At 49.9% G+C, this 26,406-nt stretch overlaps 2 protein-coding genes across 2 annotated transcripts; one reads left to right on the forward strand and one right to left on the reverse strand.

The window, feature by feature from the left end:
- Positions 1-4,274: 4,274 nt before the first annotated feature.
- SMIM33 (small integral membrane protein 33) lies at positions 4,275-4,839 on the forward strand (the record flags this gene model as incomplete). The annotated part of the gene is given in 2 exon segments (XM_084252627.1): positions 4,275-4,414; positions 4,416-4,839. Coding segments are annotated over 2 exon segments (564 nt in total).
- Positions 4,840-7,683: 2,844 nt separating this feature from the next.
- STING1 (stimulator of interferon response cGAMP interactor 1) lies at positions 7,684-13,074 on the reverse strand (the record flags this gene model as incomplete). Its single annotated transcript, XM_084252029.1, has 6 exons — positions 7,684-7,877; positions 8,586-8,772; positions 10,900-11,138; positions 12,250-12,358; positions 12,567-12,750; positions 12,848-13,074. The coding sequence occupies 6 exons, from the start codon at positions 13,072-13,074 to the stop codon at positions 7,684-7,686; spliced, it is 1,140 nt and encodes a 379-aa protein (XP_084108155.1).
- Between the last annotated feature and the right edge of the window lie 13,332 nt (positions 13,075-26,406).

Below are 26,406 nucleotides of genomic sequence, written 5' to 3' on the forward strand. Positions count from 1 at the left end.
GACTGTGTCTTCTGAATTATTTCAAAAGTAAAGGGAGAAGAAATGTTCCCCTTGTTCTTCAATCATAAGTATTTTCTGCCAGCTCACAGTCTTCACACAGTGACCATTTTATTTTTATTTTATTTATTTTTTTTTTTAAAGAGGCACGTATTTTATTTATTTATTTATTTGTTTGTTTGTTTGTTTATACATGCACTGGGTACAGTCAGAAGCGCGGGAGGGTGAGAGAATTCACCAGAGCCAGAGCGGGGAGCAGAGCAGGCAGAGGGACCCAAGTACACTGCTGAGGGGAGCAGCGGGCGGCAGGAGAGTTCTGCGCGCCATGTGGGACTCTCCTCCAGTGGCCAGGGAGCAGCCAGGGATCGAACCGGCGCCGCAGAGGCCGCGGGGAGCTTGGCAACCCAGAGCTCAAACCCTGCGCCACCGGGGAGGCCCCACACAGTGACCATTTTAAACAATGTAATTACTACTCTGTGGTTAATTAATCATCCCCCTATTTTTTTTCCTGAATCTTATATCTATTTTTATTTTAAAAATTTATTTATTTATTTATATTTTACATCATTGTTTTTTTTTTTCCCTCAATGTTTACTTTCTTCTCTCAGGTGTACCCCCATAGAATTCCCACCACCAGTTCACCCTTGCACCATCACCATAGTCCCATGTGTTCTTCTGGCCCTCGTTTTGATCCCTCTCCCTCTCTCCCCTGTAGAATGTCTCTGATTTATAATTGTCTGTTTATTTTGTTTTGTTGTGTTGTTTTTTATTGTGATTATTTTTTCCCTGATCCTTTATTTGATTCCCTTATATTCCTCCTATAGGTGAAACCATCTGATATGTTTCTTTTTCCTCTGACTTATTTCACTGAGTATAATCCCTTCTAGCTCCATCCATGTTGCCACGAATGGCATTAGTTTATTTTTTTGATTGCTGAATAATATTCCCATTGTGTATATTTACCACACCTTCTTGATCTAGTCATCTATTTGGGGGCATTTGGGTTGTTTCCAAGTTTTGCCTATTATAAATAGTGCTGCAATAAACATAGGGGTGCAGGTATCTTTTTGAATTAAAGTGTTTGTGTCCTTTGGGTAGATCCCTAGGAGTGGAATTGCTGCATCATATTGATGTGGTTGTGATTGCTGCATCATATTGATTGTGGGGTCCTTAGGTTCACTCTGGGAAAGGTTTCACCAGAGCTCCTGTTTCAGCGGCACATGGCGAGTTTCCCCGGTGAGTTTCTCCACGAGACAAAGACAGTAGTGATATTTAAAGAGCAGGTTTATTAGAAAAGGGATAGGATAGTAAAAGACACTTGCATAGACACAAGTGGGCAGGAAGAGCTGCCCCAAAAGGGACAGGTTTGCTGCGAGAGGCCTGCATGGTTGCAGGAGGGTAGCCTTGAGGAGAGCTGCTTCCGTTGAGGGAGGTCAGTGAAGAGAAGTCCCTGCATGGTGCAGGTCACGGGCAGGCAGGAGGCTGCTGCTCTGCAGAGGGAGAGATTTGGTGAAAGGAAGCACCTGCATAGGAACAGCTGGGCAGACGGAGTGCTACCCCATTGTGAGGGCTGCATTAGGTTTTATCATCTTCAGAGAGGGCCTCATCTTTGTGAGTGGATGGTTTGTGCCCCTATAGCACTCTGATAGTTTCTGGGTGTTGCACCTCCTGATCTGGGCATTGATGCCTAAGGGTCTTGGATTCTATAACTGGGTTAATGGATTATGGTAACCCCTTCTACCCCTATGTCCTTGTGTGAGTTAGGTTCTTGACCTTGTATCGCCTTTCGGCCAGGCCAACGGGACCACTTCTGCCTCCCCTAGGGAGTTGGTAGAGAAGCGAAGTAAGTGTGGCAGTAGCAGAAAATTGCAAAATAAGAGCAGATTCTTGATCATTTTATTTCCTTGAGCCCATCTAAGAGGCTCCATGAGGACAAAGAGTCAGAAAGAGACAGGGAATGAGTCAGTGAACACTGTTATGGCTCAGAAGGGCCCTCCCATGTCACTTACAGACCTCCAGGAAGGGGAGAGGTGTGGACGGGGGATTCTTCAGGTCCAAGTTCTGCTCAGTGAACTTGTCTAGCACCTGCTGTGTAGTACCAGGCACTATGACAAACTCTGAGACACAGACAGGATGCCTTCACAGAGCTCACAGGCTAGGGAGAAAAATGAGCTCAACAGACCTGTAACATAAGACAAAGTATGACAAATGTTAGTAGCTGGGTAAGAAACATAGTTCTATAGCATTTTAAAAAGGAAAGAAAATGGGGCCTCCCTGGTGGCGCAAGGGCTTGGGACGCAGCACTATGAAGCTATCTTTAGCCACTGCATGAGTTTGATCCCCAGCCAGGGAGGTAACCCACATGGCACAGCAGACCTCTGCTGCTCCCCTCAGCAGTGTGTTTCAGTCAATCTGCCTGTTCTGCTCCTCACTCTGTCTCTGATAAATCCACTCACCCCCACCCCCTGCATCTCTGGCCTGCACCCCCCCCTTGTATGCATAAATAAATCTTAAAAAGAAAGAAAACTACTTAATACAGTGGGCTAAAGAATACATTCTGGAGGAAGTAACACTTGAATGAAGTCATAAAAGCTGATTAGGAGTTAGATAAGAAGCAGTGAGAAGGAGGCAAGAGGGTGGAGCGTCTATTTTATTTGTAAATTTAGTTCCTCAAAGTTTTTGAAATGAATAAGACAGGCTACTGAGAGGTGGACAGAGCAGGTGGCTGGCTAGAGAACTTAGCATGTGATAGTCTCCACTTCCCAGTGTGTTTGTGATTTTGCAATTAAAAAACAAAATCAAAGGATTGTAACTTTAGGAAATCGCTTGGGGTGGGGAGTCAGCATGTAGGAGCCCTGGCCAAGTGTCTGGAGCCTGGTGGAGGAGGGGTGGGCAGGCAGACGCAGACACCTGAAGCTACCAGGGGGGCACAATAGGAAGTGCCACGACCTAAGATGAAGGAACAATCGATTAGAGGTAAGGGCTGGGCCCAGGGTAGTCTCAGAGCTCACGGAAGTGAAAGCGCGGGAGAGAGCAGTAAGGGTGTGTGTGCAGAGGGTGTGTGCCCCGTGAGCCCCATAGACGTGGCAGCTCCGGGTAGGGGCCCGGCTTGGGCATCAGGCTCTCCTTCTCTCCGTTGCCTCTCTGCTGCCAGTTCTGAGGGAGCCTTGCGCTGGGCTGGCAGACAATGCACCAGGTAAACTCTCTGCTCACTCTCTCCTGATAGCTTAGCCATGAGACCGGTAGGGGCCCCATGACTTTCACCAGCCTGCGCTTCCCTTTTCCCCTCCCCACGTACATCCGGTGCCGCTTCCCCGCCCCCCCCACCCCCACCCCCCCCACTCCCCACCCCCACCCCCCCACCTGGGAGCTGTAGGTTGCCCCCTCCCCGCCCCCCCCTCAAACTTTCAAGGGAGATGGGGGGATTGGGGATTGGGCTTGCCCCAGGTTCTGGGGGGCGGGAGGGGGTGGAGATTATGACTGAGGGACTAAAGGAATGGGCTTGTCCTGGACACAATTGCAAGCCCACGGGGAGGGCCAGGCTGAGGACTCAGGGTCTGCTCCTGTTGGTCCATCTGGGAAGGGAGGCTAGGGAGTTTCTTGAGCCTGTGGATACCTCACCAGCTCAGGGGCTTGCTACCTTCACTGCAACTGCCCCCCTCATCCAGCACTTAGCAGGGTGACCTGCAACTTCAGGTAGAACAGTGCTGGGACCCTGAAAGAGGCAGAGGTTGGCATGGGTACTCCACAGCCCTGACAGAGCTAGGAATGAACAACAGACACCCCCTCCCCTCCAGGATCCGGTTGTGATTCCACAACCTGGGGGGGATGTTATGGGCTGATGCCGCACCCCAAATGTGTGGTTCCTGTCTCCTCTTCCTCTCCCCTCCCCCCAGGATACCACTGCAGCTTGCCTTCCGTGTGAGTCAGGGATAGTGGGAACCTAGGATGCTGGTCACAGTGCTCTTCCCAGGAGTTAAAGCACAGCTACTCTCTGCCCACTGCCCAGGGTGCACTGCAGCCCACAGTGGATTTGGTGCCTGACCCAGGGCTCAGGATCTGTTTTGCTGGAGAACTGGGACAAGAAGGCTTGGGATTGGGCTTGGGGGCCAACTCTGTGGCAGGCCGTAAGGGATTCTCTTGCTTTGTCCTCTTTGTCTGAATGACTTTTGTCTCCCTGTTTCTTCCCACCCCCCTGCCTCCCCTCCTGCCTCTCAGCTTGTCTCTCGCTCTCTGGATTGCCCTCTCATTTTCTTCTATTCTCTGTGATGCTGCGTATGTGTCTATTTCTGTCAGTCTTTAGCTCTCTGCTTCTCTCTCTCTCTCTCCATGTTCTTACTCTGTCACTCTCTGTCTCTCTTCCTCTCTCCCTGAATCTCGTTGTCTCTCTCTCCCAATTCCCTTTGGGTGTCTGCCTCTCTATTTTGGTCCTTTCCTTTGTCTACATGGCTAGGTCACCCTCTCTCTCTGCCACTCCCCTCCCAGGCTGGCCATTCTTCCTGGACTTCTCCGGCTGTCAATGGCTCAGTGGGGCAGCAGCCCTGGGCGCCCCCTCACCAGGATGGGCTGCCAGCGCTCACCGTCATCGTCGCTGTCTTTGTCCTGCTGGCAGTCTGCATCGTGGTGGCTGTCCGCCTTGGGCCAAGGCTCCAACAGGGCCATGTCACTCTCCACACAGAGCCACCAGTGCCGAAGCCGGAAGGGGGCATTTATCTCATCCACTGGCGATTGCTGGGCCCCCAGGACAGTTACCAAGATACCCGGCAGGGACCTCTTATCCTTGGCTTCTGCCCTGTGCCAGATGGGCCTCGGCTCAGCATTGATGAAGTTACATATCTGTAGAAGGGAGACTTTGGAAAGTTGGCCTGACTTGACTCAGAACAAGAAACTAAACCGAGAATTTGGCCAAAAGCAAATTGGGGCCTGGATAGTAGAGCTTCAGAAGAACACATATGGATTCAGCTGGAGCTGAATGTTTACAGAGAAGGCCCTGTGGTGGACTGGAGAAATAAAGGAAGTTTAAGGTCCCTGTCCAGACACATGCTGCTATGAACATTCCCAACACCCAAGACCACCCTTCCAAAGCTACTCCCTCCTCTTCAGAGACCACCAGGCTCCTTCTCCAAGTCCCTCCTCCCACCTCTAAATTCCTCCCCTTTTGGTGTCAAAGTGCTTTCTTTTTTTTTATTTTTATTTTTGCGTACAAGATCTGGGGTGTAGGACGGAGGTGGGGGGTTGAGAGGATTCAACAGAGACAGGGTGGGGAGCAGAACAGGAGGATTTACTGAAATGCACTGCTAAGGCTAGCAGTAGGCGAGATGGGAGAGGTCTGCTGTGCCATGTAGGTTAGCTACCTGGCAGGGCATGGCTGTAGTGGTGATAGCGCTGAGACTTAACCCCTCTTGGAGGCCCTAGTGTCAAAGTACTTTCTATGCCCTTGCAAAGTCTCATTCACCTTTTATAGCTCCCCAGACTGTCTTTCAATGGCCCCCACTGACTCTCTCTTGCCTTCCCAGGATGGGATGGGAGGAATTTGGGGGCTCTCATTGCCTCCCATTTTCTGAAACCAGCCTAGAATCTATCCTAGATCCAAAACCTTCCAACTGGTAGGAAAACAAGAAAGGAAAAGGATCTCCATGGATCTTATCTGGGAGAAGGAGGGAGGAGGAGGTTTTCAGAGGAGGGACATGGAGGTTGGGAAGATGCAGGGGGCCAGGGAGGCAGAATGGAGCCCCCCCGGTGATTGTCTGGATGGACATCACTCTCTTTGACACCACTCAGCCTCACTCACATGCAGTCAGGAACTTGCAGACGGATGTCTATGGAGGACTCTTAGTGCTTTACCCTGGGGAATGCCTGAGGGTGACAAGTCTACCCTGGGGACTGCCTCTGATGAGGTTCCCACACAGTCAAGGAATCTGGGGAACAGCAGAAGTCAAAGAGGTACTGAAGTGGAGACTGTAAGTGCGCAGAGAACTAACTTGCATCCTTGGGCCTGGCAAGGAGCACCTATAATGTTACCAGCTGCTCCTGCATGTGGACCAGCTATGTGCTGGGCACTGGGCTCACCTGTGGACCGTTATATATTGTACTGTTCACCCCTCAAACAGCCTTGGAAGGAGAAGTCACAGTTAGCAGGGGATAGCAGGGAGACACAGATATTAAATGGTAAAGTCGGGATTTGAACCTGGGACCATCAGATCCTAAATCCTGAGCACCACATTGGCACTGGGTGGATAGAGGAATGTCCAGTAGGGAGGCCCTTGATTCTGGGCAGGTTTCTAGGTGCAGAAGTGTCTAGCGTGGGGTTGGAGGGTGTTCAGACTTTGGGGGCAAAATGTCTGGGACATCCAAGGAGAAAAAGGGCTATTTCCCTTTTCACACCTTTGGCTCTGTCATCCTTGGGGGTTGTGTCTATGTAGAGAACCTTTCTCCACAGTGATGTGCAACTCAGAAATGTAGACTGAGCATTTGTGATAAAAGCAAAGGTGGGAGGGAGGGGCCAGTCCCAGGGGACATGTCCTGAGTGGCACAGGTGGAACTGACAGAAGTGGGCCACCTGCTTTCCCGGATGGGGGCAGTTTTGCCCTCTTCATGTTGTTGCAGTGGCTCAATAATGGCATCCCTGGCCCCTCATCCTGCGCAGGCCCACTTATCCCAGGACATTGCATCAGTGGCCCCTGCCGCTTTCAGTGACCCTTGCCCAGGCTGCAGCTATGTACCCCTTGTGGGCTCTGTGTGCTAGCTGGGGCCTGCCACTCCCTGCCCCCCCAGGCCTGCACTGGAGATGCGGGCACAGAAAGAACAGATGGAGTGGGGGGTGCTCCCCCACTCTGTGCCCTCAACCTGTCTAGGGGACTCTGTCCACATCAAAATGACACTCCCCACTCACTGCCTTCTTCTAGGATGAGGAGAGGTGTGAGGACGCAAATTGTCGCATGCAGATTTGGATAATGTCAGCCAGAGTCTGACTGGGGTGCAAGAGCACACACTCTAATGGATCATCTGAGGAGTGATTTTAAAAAGGAACTACTTATAAATGGTAGGGAATAAGGAAACCACGTGAGAGTGAGTACCCCAAGCAGAGCATGTGGGGTACCACTATAGACCTGAAGGGGCAAGGGATGTTGCTGTTGATGGGACCTGGAGTTACGGAGGGTTACTGAGCTGTGACTGGACATGAGAGCTGCAGAGAGCCCACATGACCTTGATATCACAGCACGAGGGCTGGGGAGTAAATGCCCCAACCTTACCCTCTTTTTCTTCCCCCGGGAGTCCTCACTGACCTAACATAACCAAAGTGAGAGGACAAGGGAGCCTGTTGATGCCACTCCAGGGCAGAGGAGGAAGAGAAGGGTGGTGCATAGTTCGGAGGGTCCAGTGAAAGACATCTGGCGTGTCCCTGAAGCTTACCTGATTTTTTTTTTTTAGAATTCACAAAACCTTACACTTATAGTCATTGTCCTCACAACAGCCTTGTCAGGTAGGTAAGGTAATGATTATAATCCCATTCCATTGATGAGGATACTGAGGCTCCAAGGGGTAAAACAAGTTGCCCCAGATCATGGGATTCCTTTTGTCATGTCAACTCCAGGAACCTTGTCTGAATGGCCCGCTGTGTTAGGACGTGGACATCCAGACACTGAAGGAGTCTTAGGGATCGCTCGTGCTCAGGCAAGATGAGCCTCAGAACATATCCGTGCGGAGCGGGAGGGGCATGTCCATGCCACTGATGAGGAGCTCAGGCTCTTGGGACAGCGTGGAGGCAGGAGGCACCGCTGGGGCCTCTGTGCTGCCCACAGAAACCTCCTCCCTTTCCTCCTGCCTCAGGTGCCGGAGAATCTCCTGAGACAGTGAGAAGTTGCTCCCCTCTGAAGATTCTGGAACAGGAGAAGGTGGAGAGGAGTGGAGTTAGGACCTCACAAATTCTCACTTAAGCACATACCTGGGGGGCCTCTGGCCTGAGTTCAATCCCCAGCCAGGGAGGTGACCCACATATGGAACAGCAGACCTCTCCCGTCTCTCCCACTGCTCCCCTCAGCAGTGTATTTCAGTAAATCCTCCTATTCTGCTCCCCACTCTGTCTCTGGCAAATTCCCCCCGGCTCCCCACCTCTGGCCTATACCCCAGTTCTTCTAAGCAAAAAAAAAAAAGCACACGCCTGGGTCTTACTGAGTAAATCCTCCAACCCTCCTCCCTCCCCAAAACCTCCCACTCCTTAGCCATGAGGCTAGAGTTTCATGGAATCCTAGAGCTAGAGTGGCTCTAGAAATAATGGGATCCCATCCCTCTTGATGATGCCCCCAGAGGGCAGACATCTGCCCAAGGAAACATGGCAAGGGAATGGCAGAGCTAAGGCTGCAGCCTGGTCCCTTGGTCCCTGACTGGGAGCCCTCCTGCTTTCTCTGGCATCTCTAAATGAAATGAGGGACCCCTCTTCATGTTCTACCCCGGGCCCATAGCCCCAGACCTCAGAAAGCAATCAAGTGGCTCAGCGAAGTGAAGGCCCAGGTTATAGTGCTACCGTATCTCTGGATCCCCTGGAAGATCCCTAGTCTCCTTCTGCCCTCCAGCCTGTCAATCCCTACCCTGGTAGACAATGAGGCGGCAGTTATTCTGAGACTCAGGGGCCTCTGCCAGGATGTCCTCAAGCGTCCGGCAAAAGAGTTTGGCCTGCTCCAGTCGATCCTCCCGGCTAAAGCCAGCTCTGCTATCCTGTGACATGGCAAACAGGGTCTGCAAGGGGGTGGCGTACTCTAGGACACAGGCGCCGGCCTGGAGGAGGTGAGAGAAAGACTAGAGTTAATTAGGGACTGGTAATGTTATAGGACAGGGAGAGGGGCAGCCCAAACCCCGCAAACCTGCCTATTCTAAATGGGTTCTGCCATCCGCCGCATCAACACAAAACATAGGAGACTTTAATGGGAAGGAACTTTAATAAAACTAGCAAACAATACAGGTAAGGCAAAGAGTCTAGTTTCTAAGTGAAGCACCCAAAGTTACCCGTCCCCTCGTGGGTAAAAGTCCATCCAAATGGGATTGGCCCAGAGCAAGGCCCCAAAGCCTGCCATGAGTCTAAAGCACCTTCCAGTGGGGACCCACAGAAAAGGGTCACAAACAACCGGACAAGCCCGGAAGGAAAAGAGCAAAATCAACATCAAGATAAAAGCTGCCATTGTCACCTCCCCATGGGTCTCACCCACATCTGTGTCACCCAGTCCACGACCAAAAGACAAGCGCAGCTTCTTCACGTGTCTCTAGGCTCCATGCGCCTCCTCCAGGGCTCCTGGCTCAATCCTGCTTCTTTCCTCAGTCCCTTCTGCAGCTTCTCCTCTTCCTGCTCAGCTCCACCCTCCCTTGGGAGGGGCAGGGAACCTCCCCCTTTCCTGGGGACTACCCTGTTACAGTAAGACAGCCTAAGGGCCCCACTGCCACTGGCCGGGGCCCCTGCTCCCTTAGTCTGTAGGTGCTGATGGGGTCTATCCTGTCTGATTGGTCTTTGCCGCTGACATCCTACTCCTGAAATCCGGGCCAGGGCTGCACTAAACCCATCTGCCCATCACGGATCCTCTCCTCCTCAGAGAGCTGGGCAAGGTCCACAGAGCTGGGCTGTTAATCACTCCAGCTGGAAATCAAATCTCGGGGCTGGACTCTAGGGTTCAACCCTGATCTGGATCCCCCCTTCCAACACCCATGTGAAATCCTTTAGACACTGGGTCAGTCTTCATCTAGGGCAACTTTTCAGTCAAGAACATGGTGGGCCTCCCTGGTGGCGCAAGGGGTTAAGCTGCAACCTGTGAAGCTAACCTCAGCCACTGCATGAGCTCCACGAGTTTGATCCCCGGCCAGGGAGAAACCCTCATGGCGCAGCAGACCTCTCCTGACTCGCCTGCAGCTCCCCTCAGCAGTGTTTTTCAGTCAAGCTGCCTGTTCTGTTCCCAACTCTGTCTCTGGTGAATCCTCTCCCCCTCTGGTGAATCCATCCCCCACACCTCTGGCCTGTACTCCAGCTCTTGTATGCATAAATATAAAATAAATCTTAAAAAAAAAAAAGCATGGTATACTCATGTTGAAATGATCTCCTCTCTCATTGTTTCAATCTTAATTTTTTCATCTATAAAGCAGGGGTCTTAACAGTCCCTAGCACACAGGGCGGTGGTGAGAGTTCAGTGAGGTGGTCAGTTGAAGCCTCTAGAAAAGGCTTAAAAAATGTTACTTAACAATGGCCAAATCTTGCCATTCCCCGGAACCAGTTTGCTGCACCTCCCCCTGCAGTGACCTTTAGGGCTAACCGTCCCTAGGTCCGGCTGGGCAACCGGCACGCAGGGGGAGAACAGCATAACACCCTGAAGCAGAGGAAGTACAGCGGAAGTTCCCTGAAAAGGCAGAAGCTTATCAAAAGATAACGACCACCAGGAACCACTACAAGAATGCTAAAAATCTTATCCGGTCTTTCTAGAACTACAAACTTTAATCCCTTATTTGTCTTTCTAAACTTCCTTCTTTCTTCTATAAAAGTCATTGCTTGTTATGTAGATCACCTCCCTGATGGTGATAGACTGAGCCCATGAGCAAGCTGATTTCATTGATATTCATTGTCCCTGTGCCTTTGGAAAACATATATATTGGTCACAAACTCAAAGAAAATTACACTCAGATTTTCACTCTTAAAGTGTGTCTGTTTGTCATTTCTTTCACCGACACCCTGACCACCCTGCACGCTTCTCTCAACCCTGAGGTGGCCTCATCGTCTACTGCTGTGCTGGTCCGCGCGGCACCAGTTGAAGAAACTGAGACTCAGAGAAGGGTGGTTAAGTTTTATCAGTGCTTGGTTAGGGCCAGAATTCTGGAATGCTGCTCCTGACCTCTCCCCCAGGGGCACCCACCTCCCTGCACACTCACCCGCTGCCCATTCTCCAGAATCTCATAGACGCTGTTGGAGTAAACCCGGCCCTTGACGCCAGCACGGTCAGTGTTTTGCCTGGGGAGCTCATGCAGGAAGCAAATGTTGGGGTCGGCTACACTCAGGTCATCAGGCACCCCACAGTCCAATGGGAAGAGGATGTACAGTTGACGGCTCCCTGCACCCCGCAGAATGTTGTTGTGGAGTCGGTTGTAAGTTTGGATCCGGGCCTTGAGCCCTGGGTGGAAAAGCCCAAGTAGTCATCTCTCTGTGTCCCACCCAACCCAGGACTAGGACTCAGGCCTTTAGTCCCCTCAACATGTAGGGTGACAAAGAACTGGGAGTCCAGCCCACTCTCATCTAGGGCCAGGGGGCCAGGAAGGGCAGAGCAGCTAGGAACCCTTCCCACTCCTTGCCCAGTATACTATGTCAGGCTGCTGGCTGTAGTTGTTTCCTGGCACAAACCCCAGTGTTCAGGGAAGACATCACTGGGATATGGGAGAACCACAGCCTTGGCTGCCAGGCCAGACGCAACACGTGGGCCCTCAGAGTCATGGCCAAGGGCTCAAATCCTGTCTCCCCTCACTAGACTGTGATTTTGGACATGCCAGAATCACAATTGATTTATCTCTAAATCAAAGCTGATTATCCCTTCCTCACAAGGTATGAATTAAAGGAGAAATTGCACATGAAGGGCACACAACATGTATTGAATATTTATTGAAAGGATTCATGGGTTACTCTGGCCAAGTCACTTAATGGCTCTAAGTCCCATATTCCTCATCCCTGCCCCTGTAAAGTGGGCATAATAATAACATCCTTCATGCCTACTGGATAGCTTTGGGGATCAAATTATTTATTGAAACTGAAAATACTTTGAAAAGTATAGAACTAGAGGGAATTATGCTCAGTGAAATAAGCCAGAAGGAAAAAGAAAAATACTGGATGGTTTCACTTATAACAGGAATACAGGGGAACCAAATAAGACATCAGTGTAAAAAAAATAATAACGGTACAAAACACAACAAAGCAAAAACAGAGACAATTATAAATCAGAGACATCCTGCAGGGGAGGAGGCGGGAGAGCGATCAGAGGGAGGGAGGGAGGAGCACAGGGGACTGAGGTGATGGTGCACGGGTGCATTGGGGAAGGAAAGTCTATGGGGACTACACCTGAGGGGGTGGGGGGAAACAAATATTGTTTGAAAATGAAAAATGATATAAAAATAATAAATTTTTTTTTAAATAAAAAAAAACAAGAAAAATATAGCAAGTTCTGGAAACACAGAGGCTGCCTGTCTTATTGTCTGTCTTATATATCTGGAGATGGGGCAGAGTGGATGGCTCACCTGGCAGGATCAGCCTCAGGTACCCGATATAAAATGACCATGCCAGCCCATGTGCCACGTTGAAGTTCCCTTTTTCACAGACTGCAGAGACCTCAGCTGGGGGCAGTTCCTGTGGATGGCACGGAGGGGCCTCCATGAAGGACCACCAGAGGCCTCCTCCTCAAACTGGATTCCCCAATCGACTGCTGACTTGCTCCCTTCTTTGCCATTGCTGAACCCATTGTCCCAGGACGTTTTAGGTGTCAGCCCCAAGGACCAACCTCTAAACTAGTCCCTCTTTTGGGAGTTCATACCCTCCACCTCCCTCTGTGTCATACCTGGAGCCTCAGAAGGATGTCCAGTGACCGTGAGAGACCCATGAAGGCAAGCATCCAAGCAAAGGACATGCCAACCTCCTTTGGGTTGAAGAAGTAGAAACAGCAAGACAACAGCAGCAGGGTCCCGCAGCGAAAGGGGCAGCCCACGCAGGCCCAAATGGCCTTCCAATAGCTGCCCTGGTACCTGTGGGTGACAACACAGCCCCAACTCCAGTCTAGCTCAGCCAGAGGGCCAAGGGTGGAGGTGAAGGGAGGAAGGCCTGGGTGCTGCAGGGAGTTACCTGGAGTGGATGTGGCACAGCTCCTCAGCCATACTGCACATCCCCTTGAATAGCAGTCCCAGCTGCAGGGAAGCCAGGTAGTGCACAAGCTTCCAGAAAGTGTGTCCTTGCAGCTCCCCCAGTCCCCAAAGGGCTGCCATGCAGATAACCAGCAGGACCAAGGCTGCCTTCTGGGCCCCGTAACCCCGGGGCCGCGGGATGGATGGATGCAGGTTAGAGTGGGGCATCTGTGGGGACCAAGAAATGTATGGTGTGTTCCCCTCACTCTCCTGCTGTTCTCATGCTGGGGCTCTGGTGGGCACCTTTCCCCCCAGACAGCTATACCCAGGGGCTGCTCTTAGAGACAACTCTAGGGAACAGGGTGATTATACAGCACCCCGGAACTCCTGTCTAGGAAGGATTTGTTGAAATTAGAGCAGGTGGGCCTCCCTGGTAGTGCAAGGGGTTAAGATGCAACCCATGAAGCTACCAGTAGCCTCTGCAGCACAAGTTGGATCTCTGGCCAGGGAGCTACCCACATGGTGCAACAGACCTCTCCTGTCGCACCCCCCACTGCTCCCCTCAGCAGTGTATTTCAGTCGATCTGCCTGTTCTGTTCCCCACTCTGTCTCTGGTGAATCCTCTCACCCCCGCCGCACCTCTGGCCTGTACCCCAGTTCTTGTATGCATAAATAAATAAATCTTTAAACAAAAAAAAGAAATTAGAGCAGGTGAAGTACAGGTTCCCACACGCATCTGCCACCCAACCCCAGTGAGATAGCAGGTCTGGTGAAGAGAGAAGTCAGCCACTATCCCAGACCCAGTCCTGAAATTGCCCTATGACAGGTCACCCACCTAGGGACTACTGGGGACCTGGCCTTCCCTCTCCCAGAACATACCCAACAAGGACCTTAGTCAGCAAAGCAGAAAAAACAGAGTTGAAGGGGTGGGGCGAGGCAGCCAGAAGGGCCCTGGAGGATCTCTGCCTTGGGTTCTGGACGCACTGTCTTGATCCTACCTCCTACCTCCCAGATAGGTTGTTTCTGGAAAAGGCCAGATGTCACAGCTCGCAGGGACCAGGGGCAGCCTTCTTGGTGCAAACTGAAAAGGGAAGTAGGAAGTAAATGGAATTTCTCCACAACACTCTAGCCCTGTGTCACCTCCCCCCAACCCCACCCCCCTCCGCAGCCCACAGCCAAGGGTGTCTGGGGAGGAGGGTTTTTCCGGTGCCCCCCCTCCCCAGGAAGGGCCCTTCCTCCCAGGCCCTGATAGGCCACACCACAGCTTGGAGGAGGTGGAGCTTGAGAAGGCCCCCATTCCATTGCCCTTTGCTTCCCCAAAACTGAGGGTATTCAGAAACCCCCTCACACACCCCTGCAGTCACAACCCTGATCACCAGCTCCCCCCTCAAGCCCCCACCGTCAAACCTACCCCACCTATACTCACAGGGGACTCCACAAGCAGCCGAAGACAGTGCAGCAGCTATGCCATGCTGTCTGCCTGCCTGGCTTTAATAGTCTGATTTCTAGCTCGGCTCTTCTTTCTCTGAAGAGGGAGCTGTCAGGAGTCAGACCAGGGAAATGAGGTTATTTCCTGTAACAGCAGCCTTTCTAGTAAAGGGCTGGAAGAGAACAGAAACCCTGCAGAGGAATGAAAGTGGCACTCTTTAAGAAATGACCACACCCCTAATTTCTCTGCGAGAACCCCTTGGGAGTCAAAGGGAGGGGGAGACAGAGGAGGGACAGGGAAGAGGAGAAAAGGGAGGAGGGGGAGGAAGGCTTGTCTTGACTTGGGCAGGGTCTGTGGCTGCTCCCTGGCAAATAGTTTAGCTAGCTGGATGGGGCAGGATGGGGCAGGCCTGGGGAGCAGGATTGGGCAGCATCATAGAGCAACTGTAGCTCCTCCCTGTCCAGCTTGGAGGGTCCTTGCCTGGATCCTTCTCCACATCACAACCATACGCAAGAAGACACAACTTTCCTAGATCTATTGACCTCTCAAGGGTAATGAGATTCACTGAAAACTCATTTTCAAATTTGTTTCCTAAGAATGGCGGGAAATTCCTACACTCTCAAAGGCATCTCCTGAGTATGGCAAAGGCTTAGTTGCTTCCAAACCAAAGCAGGTCATGCTTTCCAAGGACATGCCCAAGCAGAAGACTCCCAGAGGAGACAGCTCCACACCACCCCAAGGCCCAGCTGCCTGGCCTCCGGGAGGCTGCCTGGCCACCAGCACCAAGTCTCCTGGTGATGACAGTATTGCCAGTCCCACTGCTCCACCCTAGTCCTCATTCTCACCCTGCCCCTTCTCCTGGAGGAAGAGCCTCCGGGAAGAACATCTGGACCAGGTTGGTACTGCGTGTTGGAAACCTTAAAAACACAGCGAAATAATGGAGCCAGCAATCCACTTCTAGAACTCCTTCATCAAGAAAGAATCAGTGGTGGGCCTCCCCGGTGGCGCAGTGGTTGAGCGCTGGGTTGCGAAGCTGCCCGCGGCCTCTGCAACGCCGGTTCGATCCCCGCTGCTCCCCGGCCACCGGAGGAGGGTCCCACATGGCACGCAGACCTCTCCTGCCGCCCGCTGCTCCCCTCAGCAGTGTACTTCGGTCCTTCTGCCTGCTCTGCTCCCCGCTCTGGCTCTGGTGAATTCTCTCACCCTCCCGCGCTTCTGACTGTACCCAGTGCATGTATAAACAAAACAAACAAACAAACAAATAAATAAATAAATAAAAACATGCCTCTATTTTTTAAAAAAAAAAAAGAAAGAAAGAATCAGGGGAGGGCTTCCCCGGTGGCGCAGCGGTTGATTGCTGGGTGGCGAAACTGCTTGCAGCCTCTGCAGCGCCGGTTCGATCCCCGGCTGCTCCCCAGCCACCAGAGGAGGGTCCCACATGGCACGCAGACCTCTCCTGCCGCCCGCTGCTCCCCTCTGCGGTGTACTTGGGTCCTTCTGCCTGCTCTGCTCCCCGCTCTGGCTCTGGTGAATTCTCTTACCCTTCCCCGCTTCTGACTGTACCCAGTGCTTGTATAAATAAATAAATAAATCTTAAAAAAAAAGAAAAAAAGAACAGGTCGATCTACTGAAATACACTGTTGAGGGGAGAAGCATGCGAGACAGGAGAGGTCTGCTGCGCCATGTGGATTACCTCCCTGGCCAGGGATCGAACTCATGCTTCAGTGTCTAGTGATAGCTTGATAGCATTGAGACTTAACCCCTGAACCACCAAGGAATCCAGGGATACCTTCTTTTTTAAGGAGTAACTTTTTTAAAGATTTATTTATTTATGCATACAGGAACTGGGGTACAGGCCAGAGGTGTGGGAGGTGAGAGGATAGACTGCCAGGGGAGTAGCGGGCGAGTTGGGGGAGGTCTGCTGCTCCATGTGGGTTTCTCCCTGGCCAGGGATGGAACTCGTGCTGCAGTGGCTGCGGACAGCTTCATAGGTTGTGTCTTAACCCCTTGCGCCACCAGGGAGGCCCCTTAAGGATTAACATTAGTCACCTTTGGACGGAGCAAAGCCGTGTGTGTGTGTGTGTGTGTGTGTGTGTGTGTGTGTGTGTGTGTGTGTGTGTTTTGAGAATGGGGAGGTTGGGGACTGTGAGTGTAGAACCTTCTGAAAGAGCCACAAACAATAAAGGCCCTGGGGTGGGAAAGGTCTTGGCCTATGGAGGAATACAGGGAACACAGGAACGCCCACTGTGGTTGGAGCCTGTGAGCATTAGAGCATAATGCAGTCTTTATTACTTTCCTGTGGCTGCTGTGACAAAGTCCACACATCTAGTGGTTGAAAACAACAGAAGTATGTTCTTTTTCAGTTCTGGAGCCTGAAAGTCTGAAATCAAGGTATTAGTAGGGCCATGCTTCTTTTTCACTTCTCTCACTTTCTGGTAGACTTGGACGCTCCTGGATTTGCAGCTGCAGCACTTCTGTCTCTGCCTCTGTCATATTCTGTCCCTAGGTCTCTAATCTGCACTTGCTCTCTCCTCTTCAAAGGAGCCAGTCCTTTTGGATTAGGATCCACGTTAATGACTTAACTTGATTACAACTGCAAAAGCTTTATTTCTGAGTAACTTCAAATTCACAGATACTGTGGGGCTAGGACTTCACCATATTTTTGGGGGTGGGACAACACAATTCAACCATGACAGGATCAGTGGTGTAATAAGGGGCCTGGAGAGTGGGTGGGAACTTGTGGGCTGGGAATTTTCGTGACAGCTGCATACATGAGCCTGTCCTCAGCGCTCCGTCCAGCTGTACTGAGGGGCAGGAACCTTGAGGCTCTTGTGGTCTGACCATATGGCATCTGAGGAACTAGTTGAGAATCACAGAGGGAAGTTAGGCCCAAGTCCCATGGTGCCAGGCTCACAGCTTGTGAGCCTGCTTTCCTCAGACCCATGTCTCTGAGTGCCAGCACCCTGCTCCGCAGCCATTACGCATCTGAGGCCACATGCTCACTTTGTGGTAGTTGCTTCTTCTCAGAACCCCTGGAAGTGCTTGTTTGGGCCACTCATGTTTCTATTTCTAGTTCAGTTACAGCTGCCATGGGTCTTTTCCTGAAACTGGTGTCAGTGTTCCTGGGAGAGAAATAAACCTCTAAGCGCTTGCTCAGGGGTTGGAACACTGTGTGGGCGAAGGAGTCTGTGACCTCTAAAGAGCCACTGTTTGCTTATATAACGACTTTCATGGTCAAAGATCTCTAATATTCATGTGTAAATGTCCCTGAATCCTGGTGGAATTCGATGCAGGGAGTGTAATGTCAGTTGACCATGATACACTTGGAATCCAATCTGACCTCTGCCTCTCCTTGCTATGTGACCTTAGCTCAGGTATCTAACTTCTTTGGGGCTTAGTTTCCTCATACCTAAAATATGGATGGCAATACCTTTTCTTTTTTTTTTTTTAAAGATTTATTTATTTATGCATACAAGAACTGGGGTACCAGCCAGGGTTGTGGGAGTTGAGAGGATTCACCAGAGACAGAGTGGGGAACAGAACAGGCAGACTGAAATACACTGCTGAGGGGAGCAGTGGGCTAGACAGGAGAGGTCTGCTGCGCCATGCGGGTAGCTCCCTGGCCAGCTGGGAATCGAACCTGTGCTGCAGAGGCTGAGGACAGCTTCATAGGTTGTGTCTTATTTATTGCTCCACCAGGGAGGCCCAATAATACCTTTTATCTCACAAGATTGTCATGAGGGTGAAAAGAAATAATGTACACGTAGACTGACTTGTTGGAAATAGTCATTGCTAGCTCCATTCATTACCATCATCACAATCATCATCTCTGACGATCACTCTTAGAGTGGCCTGTCCCCATCCTCTTGGCCTCTGTCGTGGCTCTGGTCACCTCTTCAGCAGGCCCAGAACTTGACGTCTGATCCATGGGTGGCTCTGAGTCTGACTCCAGACATCCCTTGTTGTGATTCCATTGTCCCATCATGGAGCTGATTCCTGTGTTTCTTGGACAGCGTGCTCTCCTAGTAGATGCGATGGAGAAAAGGGATGGCGCATGATTGTAGGTGAGAAGGCAAAGGTGATTGAACTACTGTACCCTCAGGGAGTGAATAATGGACCCAAGCCCTCCAGGAAGGAAGTACCTAGCAGGGTAGGGAGAGCCACAGTTGTTTTCATTTTTATTTTATTTTTTAAAAAAATTTTAAAGTTTATTTATGCATACAAGAACTGGGGTGTAGGCCAGAGGTGCGGAGAAAGGGATTGGAGGATTCACCAGAGATGGAGTGGGGAGCAGAACAGACAGATTGACTGAAATACCCTGCTAAGGAGAGCAGCAGGCATGACAGGAGAGGTCTGCTGTGCCATGTGGGTTAACTCCCTGGCCAAGGATCGAACTCATGCTGCAGTGGCTGGCGATAGCTTCATAGTGCTGATTTTAACCCCTGTGCCACCAGGGAGGCCCCTACGGTTGTTTTTAGAAACAGCTTGAGATATACTGAAATTCATACATTTATTAAAAATACACATTTAGCTTTAAGTATAGTCATATAATTGTGCAATCATCATCACAATCAATCTTAGAACATTTCCATCACTTCAAAAAGAAGTCCTGTAGCCTCTCTGGTGGCACAAGGGGTTAAGTCGAAGCTCTATGAAGCTATCGCCACAGCCACTGCAGCAGGGCAACAGTTTGATTCCTGGCCAGGGAGCTAACCAGCCTAGACCTCTCCTGTCTCGCCCACTGCTCCCCTCAGCAACATATTTCAGTAGATCCATCTGTTCTGCTCTCCACTCTGTCTCTGGTGAATCCTCTCGTCCTCGCACCTCTGGCCTACATCCCAGTTCTGATATGCATAAATAAATAAATCTTTAAAAAATAAAAAAGAAGTCCTGTAGCACCCCCCCCCAACTACCCTTACCCCCATTTCACCCCACTCTCAGGCAACCTTTAATCTACTTTCTATCTTTATAGACTTGCCTATTCTGGACGTTTCACATAAATGCATCACACAATAAGTGACTATGTCTGTCCTCTTATATGTGTTCAGAGTTCATTCATGTAGCATTTAACAGTACTCCATTCCTTTTTATTGCTTTATTCCTTTTTATTGCTATTCCACTGTGTAGATATATATCATTTTATTTATATTTATTTATTTATTTTTGCATAGAAGAAATGGGTATAGGCCAGAGGTGAGGGGGTGAAGCATGGAGTGAGAGGATTCACCAGAGACAGAGTGGGGAGCAGAACAGACTGATTTACTGAAATACACTGCTAAGGGGAGCAGTGGGCAAGACAGGAGAGGTCTACTGTGCCATATGTGGGTTAACTCCCTGGCCAGAGATCAAACTCAGGTCGCAGTGGTGATAGCGCTGAGACTTAACCCCAGGGCACAAGGGAGGGCCCATATTTAAATTATTGAGGAACCAACAAACTGTCTTCTGTTTCCTTCTTTTTTTTAAAGATTTATTTATTTATGCATATGAGAACTGGGATGTAAGCCAGAGGTGTGGGGTATGAGAGGAGTCACCAGAGAGAGTAGGGAGCAGAACAGGCAGATCTCCTGAAATCTACTGCTAAGGGGAGCAGTGGGCCAGACAGGAGAGGTCTGCTGTGCCCTGTGGGTCAGCTCCCTGGCTGGCTATAGTTTGATAGCGCTGTCTTTAACCCCCGCACCACCAGGGAGACCCTCTGTTCTCTTCTTTTTTAATGCTATAAGTGGAATTGTTTTCTTAATTTCATTAGCTCTATAGTTCTGTAACTTTCTTTTTTCACTAAGGAACAAACATATTACAGATATATTTGTGGGTCAGTAAAAATAAAACCACATCATAATTTTTGGTGTTCACCTAGCATTCCTGACATAGAATGATGAGCTACGATTTAATCTGTCACATATTAGTGAGCATTTAGATTCTTTTAAATTCTCTACCATAAGATTCTTTGCAATAAACATAAGGATGTGCATCGCTATGCATTTACTTTTCTGATAAGGAAAGACTGTAAGAAGTGGGGTTGCTGGAACAAAGAGTATGTCTATTTCTCAGACTTCCGATGGGTAGTGCCAAAAGGCTCACTAATGGACATTGTTTGCTTTAAAAGTCACCATGACAAAGTAGAAAGCAACATAAACTTTCAACCCCAGGGGATTGGTTAAAATAATGACAGTGCATTTGTAGAGTAGCAGGTTGAGCAGTCACAACAAATGATAATGTAGCACCAGATTTGCTGACACAGAGAGATAGTATATTTTTAAGTCACGGAACTGGTTATAAAACAGTTCATATTAAATTAACTTGGGGCCGGGCCTCCCCGGTGGCGCAGCGGTTGAGCGCTGGGTTGCGAAACTGCGCGCGGCCTCTGCGGCGCCGGTTCGATCCCCGGCTGCTCCCCGGCCACCAGAGGAGGGTCCCACATGGTGCGCAGACCTCTCCTGCCGCCCGCTGCTCCCCTCAGCAGTGTACTTCGGTCCTTCTGCCTGCTCTGCTCCCCGCTCTGGCTCTGGTGAATTCTCTCACCCTCCCGCGCTTCTGACTGTACCCAGTGCATGTGTAAACAAAACAAACAAACAAAACCAGCAAACAAATAAATAAAAGCATGCCTCTATAAAAATAAATAAATAAATAAATAAATAAATAAATTAATTAACTTGGGGCCTCCGTTCAATGACACTCTTTGCAGCTCTTTAAAAAAATGAAACAGGTCCTTCTGTATGAATATGGAAATATCTAAGGGATATTTAGTGAAGTGAGTGAGGAAGTTGCAGAACAGTGAGTATGGAAATCAAAGGGTAGATATGCATATATGTTAATGAGATGAAAAGGGCTGTAAACTTCAGGGAGTGTCCCTGAATGACTGAGAGCAGGGAGGGAGACTCACTATAACTGCACATCCTCTTGAACTTTTATACCTTTTAAATTCAATATTTTTGTTAGGGGGAAGTGATGTCCTGAGTTAATCCCATACAGGTTTTGTGGACTCCACCCCCACTCCAGACTAAAGCCATCAAGACTCTGGGAAAGACAAATCCCATCACCACCAAGGGAGGGTGGCTGGGACCTGAGGGTGGAGTTGGGCAGCCAGGTTGGATATAAAAAACCAAACACGTGGGCCTTGGGCTCGCTCTCTGGCTCGCGATCGCTCGCCTCCTGGCTTCACTGCTCCTGGCTCGCGGCCAGCTCTCAGAGCACCATTTTGGGATTCCTGATCAGCGGATCCGGTAGGACTCATTTAAAACTTTGTCTCCCACTTTTCTCCCAGAGCTGTACATTTCCTCATTTCCCCTTCCCTTGTAAATAAACCTTTTATTAACCTTTCACGTGTGCCTGCAGTAGAGCATTGATAAGTCCTTTTAAGCGCGCGGGTGAGGACCCACAGTCAGGCACCCCGTTTTGTATCGGGGTTGCTCTACAACATTTTGTCGATTGTTGCCTATTGAAACATTAAGCAAACTAGTAATAAACCACCATATACATATTATACCACATTTGTGTATGTTATATCATTTTTATTTTTTAAAGTAGTTGCATATATTTGCAACTACTTGAGAAAAAGTAGTTGCATATATTTGCAACTATTTGAGAAAAATTCTGGTTATAAATACAACAAAATGTTCATAATCATTACTTTGTTTTGTTTTTTTTTTAATTTTTTTTTTTATAGAGGCATAATTTATTTATTTGTTTGCTGGTTTGTTTGTTTGTTTTGTTTATGCATGCACTGGGTACAGTCAGAAGCGCGGGAGGGTGAGAGAATTCACCAGAGCCAGAGCGGGGAGCAGAGCAGGCAGAAGGACCGAAGTACACTGCTGAGGGGAGCAGCGGGCGGCAGGAGAGGTCTGCGCACCATGTGGGACCCTCCTCTGGTGGCCGGGGAGCAGCCGGGGATCGAACCGGCGCCGCAGAGGCCGCGCGCAGTTTCGCAACCCAGCGCTCAACCGCTGCGCCACCGGGGAGGCCCCATAATCATTACTTTGAAAGGGGGTTTAGATATCTGGAGGTTTAAAAAGATAGCATCGGGGCCTCCCCGGTGGCGCAGTGGTTGAGCGCTGGGTTGCGAAGCTGCCCGCGGCCTCTGCGGCGCCGGTTCGATCCCCGGCTGCTCCCCGGCCACCGGAGGAGGGTCCCACATGGTGCGCAGACCTCTCCTGCCGCCCGCTGCTCCCCTCAGCAGTGTACTTCGGTCCTTCTGCCTGTTCTGCTCCCTGCTCTGGCTCTGGTGAATTCTCTCACCCTCCCGCGCTTCTGACTGTACCCAGTGCATGTATAAAAAACAAACGGACAAACAAACAGACTAAATGAATAAAGCATGCCTCTATAAAAAAAATAAAAAAATAAAAATAAATAAAAAGATAGCATCAAGGGATGTGAGCTCATGATTCCCCTGGGCTGATGTCAAGCCAGATCTGGGCATTGGACACTTGTGTTCAGAAGCCATAGAAGGACCTGAAAGTGCCTCTTCCTTCATTTTGGGCCCCCTGACTCACTGTGCCTTTCTCCATTATACACTTTAGCAAGACTTAACCTTGTCAATCCTCTAGAAACTCATGAGTTCTCTCTCTGCCTGGATGGTTCTTCGAGTCCCCTATACTGTCTCCCAACCCCCAACCCCAACGTTGCTGCATTTCCCAATGAGTAGACTGTGCTCAGAGTACCAGCAAAATTGTCCCAATTTATCTCAAAAAATGTTCAGATTTTAACAGCTTCAAGTTGTCCCTGCCCTGACCACCTAGGAAGTCTCCCCAGGTCCCAAGCTGGGTGAGGGTCTTGCCTCCTGCTCTAAGTCAACCCAATCTCTCCTATTTTTTTTTAAAGATTGCTTTATTTATGCATGCAAGAGCTGGGGTGTAGGCCAGAGGTGTGGGGGGTGAGAGGATTCACCAGAGACAGAGTGGGGCAGAACAGGCAGATCTACTGAAATCTACTGCTGAGGGAGTAGCACGCAAGACAGGAGAGGTCTGCTGCGCCATGTGTGTCAGCTCCCTGGCTGGGGCATTGGCTTTGGATTGCTTTATAGTGCTGACACGTAACCCCTTGGGCCATCAGGGAGGCCCCCTCTTTCCTATTTGATCACAAATGTTCATCCTTTATTGTTATTGCTGGTTTGGTTGGTGGTTTCTTGGACAGACAATAAGCCATGGGAAGATAGACCTCAATGTGGCTGACTCTCCACTATGGCACCAAGGCCAGACCTATAGGAAATGCTTTGTATATACTCCTGAATGATGACCAAATAAACAAACTCAGGGGTCTGATCAGTTTATTCAATTGTCTGAAGGGCTGGATAGGCCAGAAGAACCTTCCTCTTTGTGTCCACAGAAGGAAAATCTAGGGCAAGTCAAAGTCAGTGTCAAATTTTGGTTCTATATCAGAAAAACTTTTCTAATAATATAGGCTGTTTTGTGAGCTGTGGTTACCATTGAGGTTTACAGGAAGCCTAGATGATGATCTATGGGGACAGACTGCAAAGAGAATTCCATTCTTGTCAGAAGTTGTGAGTTCCTAAGGTCCCAAACAGGGCTGTCGAGAAAGTTCTGAGGGTGTCCTTTTGGTGGAGGAGGGTCAAGGAGGTAGATTTTTTTTCCATTTGAGGAATTTACTTCTGATTGAGGCTAGCAGAGCTGGTCACACTTCCCCATCTCAGGCAATCTCTTCTCAAATCTGCCAGAGGCCATGTGGCTAGCACTGGTGACACCTGGTGGCCAGTTGTTCTAAGACAGAGGCAGCCCATCACCTGCCTGTCCAAATTGTCCCTGGCTATATCCCAGGGCCTAGTAGCATTATTGACACAGAGATGCTGTCAACCTTTGAAGAAGGAATGAATGAATAGACTAGAAGAGGAGGAGGATGAAGAAGAAGAGATGTCTTCTCTGGGTCTGGAGACCTACCCAGGGCACCAATCAGGACAATCCATTGACTCAGGCATGTAGAAACAAAAGGGCCTCAACTCTCTCCTCTGAGTCTTCCCTGTGTCCTGGGGGTACCTGTGAAGTTGGAGAAGGAGCTATTTGGGGGCAAGACTGAAGTAAGTTAAAAGCTGTTCTGTCCTGAGATTGTGTTCGATAGCTATGAAAAGACCCATTGGCTGCTTGGAAGTGCTGAGTCAGGCTCCTTTCAGAGAGAGAGAGAGAGAGAGAGAGAGAGAGAGAACACGAGGCCCAGAGACAACAGGAACCTGACTGAGGTCACACAGCCAGCCTATAGCAGAGCCAGGACTCCCAGCTCCAGTTCCTTAGGTCGCATTATAGCATTTGACCACTAACATCAAAACACAGAGGAAAGTTGGTATGGAGACTACAGGAGCAAGTATCAGCTCCTTGGCCTGGCAAGCAGGGCTTATATATCACTGGTGACACCCCCCCCTCCAATACCTACCTTTCCAGCTAAAAAGTTGAGGCCACTTTTGTCCCAACCCAAACTGGTGTTCATCTTCTCCCGACTCACCTGGAGTCCTCTCGACCACTCGCATCTGTATGGATTGGCTTAACCTCTCTCACCTCAGTTTCCTAATCTACAAAGGATTGTCTGAGGTGTGACAGGGGCTGCATGTCAACTGTCTAAACAATGTTTGGCACATGACATGCCTTCAGCAAGAATCATAGCTGCAGTTATTGTTGCTATTGTAACTAAGGCCCAGTTCAAGACCTTCCCACAATGCACAACTAGACAGAGACACTCTCAAGGGCAGTGGTGAGAATACTTGACTTTGTATCCAAAGACGGTCCAAGACAGTGTTGGTTCTACTGGGCATCTGCCGCCTAGTTTCCCTGAACACCTTCACTATTGAATGGGCAAAGCCTGGTTTTCCACTTTCATTCCTTGAAGCTATAATGTCATAAGTTTGGAATGGGTTTTTGATTTCTCTGATGGGTCAGAAAACAGACACAGGCTGCTACTGAAGTACAAATATGCTGTCTCGGGGTCTCCCTGGTGACATAGGGGTTAAAGACAGCGCTATCAAGCTATAGCCAGCTACTGCAGCTTGAGTTTGGTCCTGGCCAGGGAAGTGACCAACATGGCACAGCAGGCCTCTCCTATCGTGTCCACTGCTCCCCTCAGCAGTGTATTTCAGTAGATCTGCCTGTTCTGCTCCCCACTCTCTCTAGTAAATCATCTCACCCCCCCATCTCTGGCCTATACCCCTGTTCTTATATGCATAAATAAATAAATCTTTAAAAACAAACAAACAAATATGCTGTCTCCAGATGCCCTGGATCTGGCAGGAAGAACTCAAGACCCCAAGCAGAGGAGTGGGGGTAGGTCCATGAGGCCACAAGAAGAAAGCTAATATAGGGGCACAGGTTCTCCTTGGTGTCCATGGCCTCTAAATCAGACCTGTAGGGACCTCCCCTGGTGGCGCAGCGGTTGAGCGCTGGGCTGGGAGGCTGCCCGCAGCCTCTGCAGCGCCGATTCGTTCCCTCGCCGCCACCGGCAAGGGTCCCACAAAAATAAACAAATAAATAAATAAATGAATCAGACCCTGTAGGTGGTAGGTGGAAGGGCCTGCCACTCCACCACAGGTCTTAGAGTCCTTGGCCAAGTCCTTGCCCAAGTACTCATTCATACATTACCTAGTCGACAAATATCAATTAAGGCCCACCTCTGTGCCAGGCACCTTGCCATAGGAACTTACTTTTCTTACTGTTCCGGGCACAAAGAGCAGACAGGCAGAATTCCACATAATAAGAGCTGTTTTAGAAGTTAGCCAGGGTTTGGGGAGAGCAAGAAAGAGGTGATGGTTAAATTCAGCTGGGGGCCTCACTTGTGGTGCAGCGGGTTGAGCGCCACTCTGTGAAGCTGTCCCCAGCCTCTGCAACATGGGTTCAATTCCCAGCTGGCCAGGGAGCTACCCACATGGTGCGGCAGACCTCTCCTGTCTTGCCTGCTCCTCCCCTCAGCAGTGTCTTTGGTCCATCTGCCTGTTCTGCTCTCCACTCTGTCTCTGGTGAATTCTCTCACCCTCCCGCACCTCTGACCGTACCCCAGTTCTTGTATAAATAAATCTTTTAAAAAAAAATAAAATTCAGTTGGAAGGACATGGGAAGGTATGGTCTCTAGGCAAGGGGAACCTGTGTATGGGCCAGGAGGGAAGAGAGCCCTGTTATTTTTGAGGAGCTGTAAGAAGTGGGTCT

This window comes from Talpa europaea, assembly GCF_964194135.1.
Source record: "Talpa europaea genome assembly, chromosome: 13".
Lineage (NCBI taxonomy): Eukaryota > Metazoa > Chordata > Mammalia > Eulipotyphla > Talpidae > Talpa > Talpa europaea.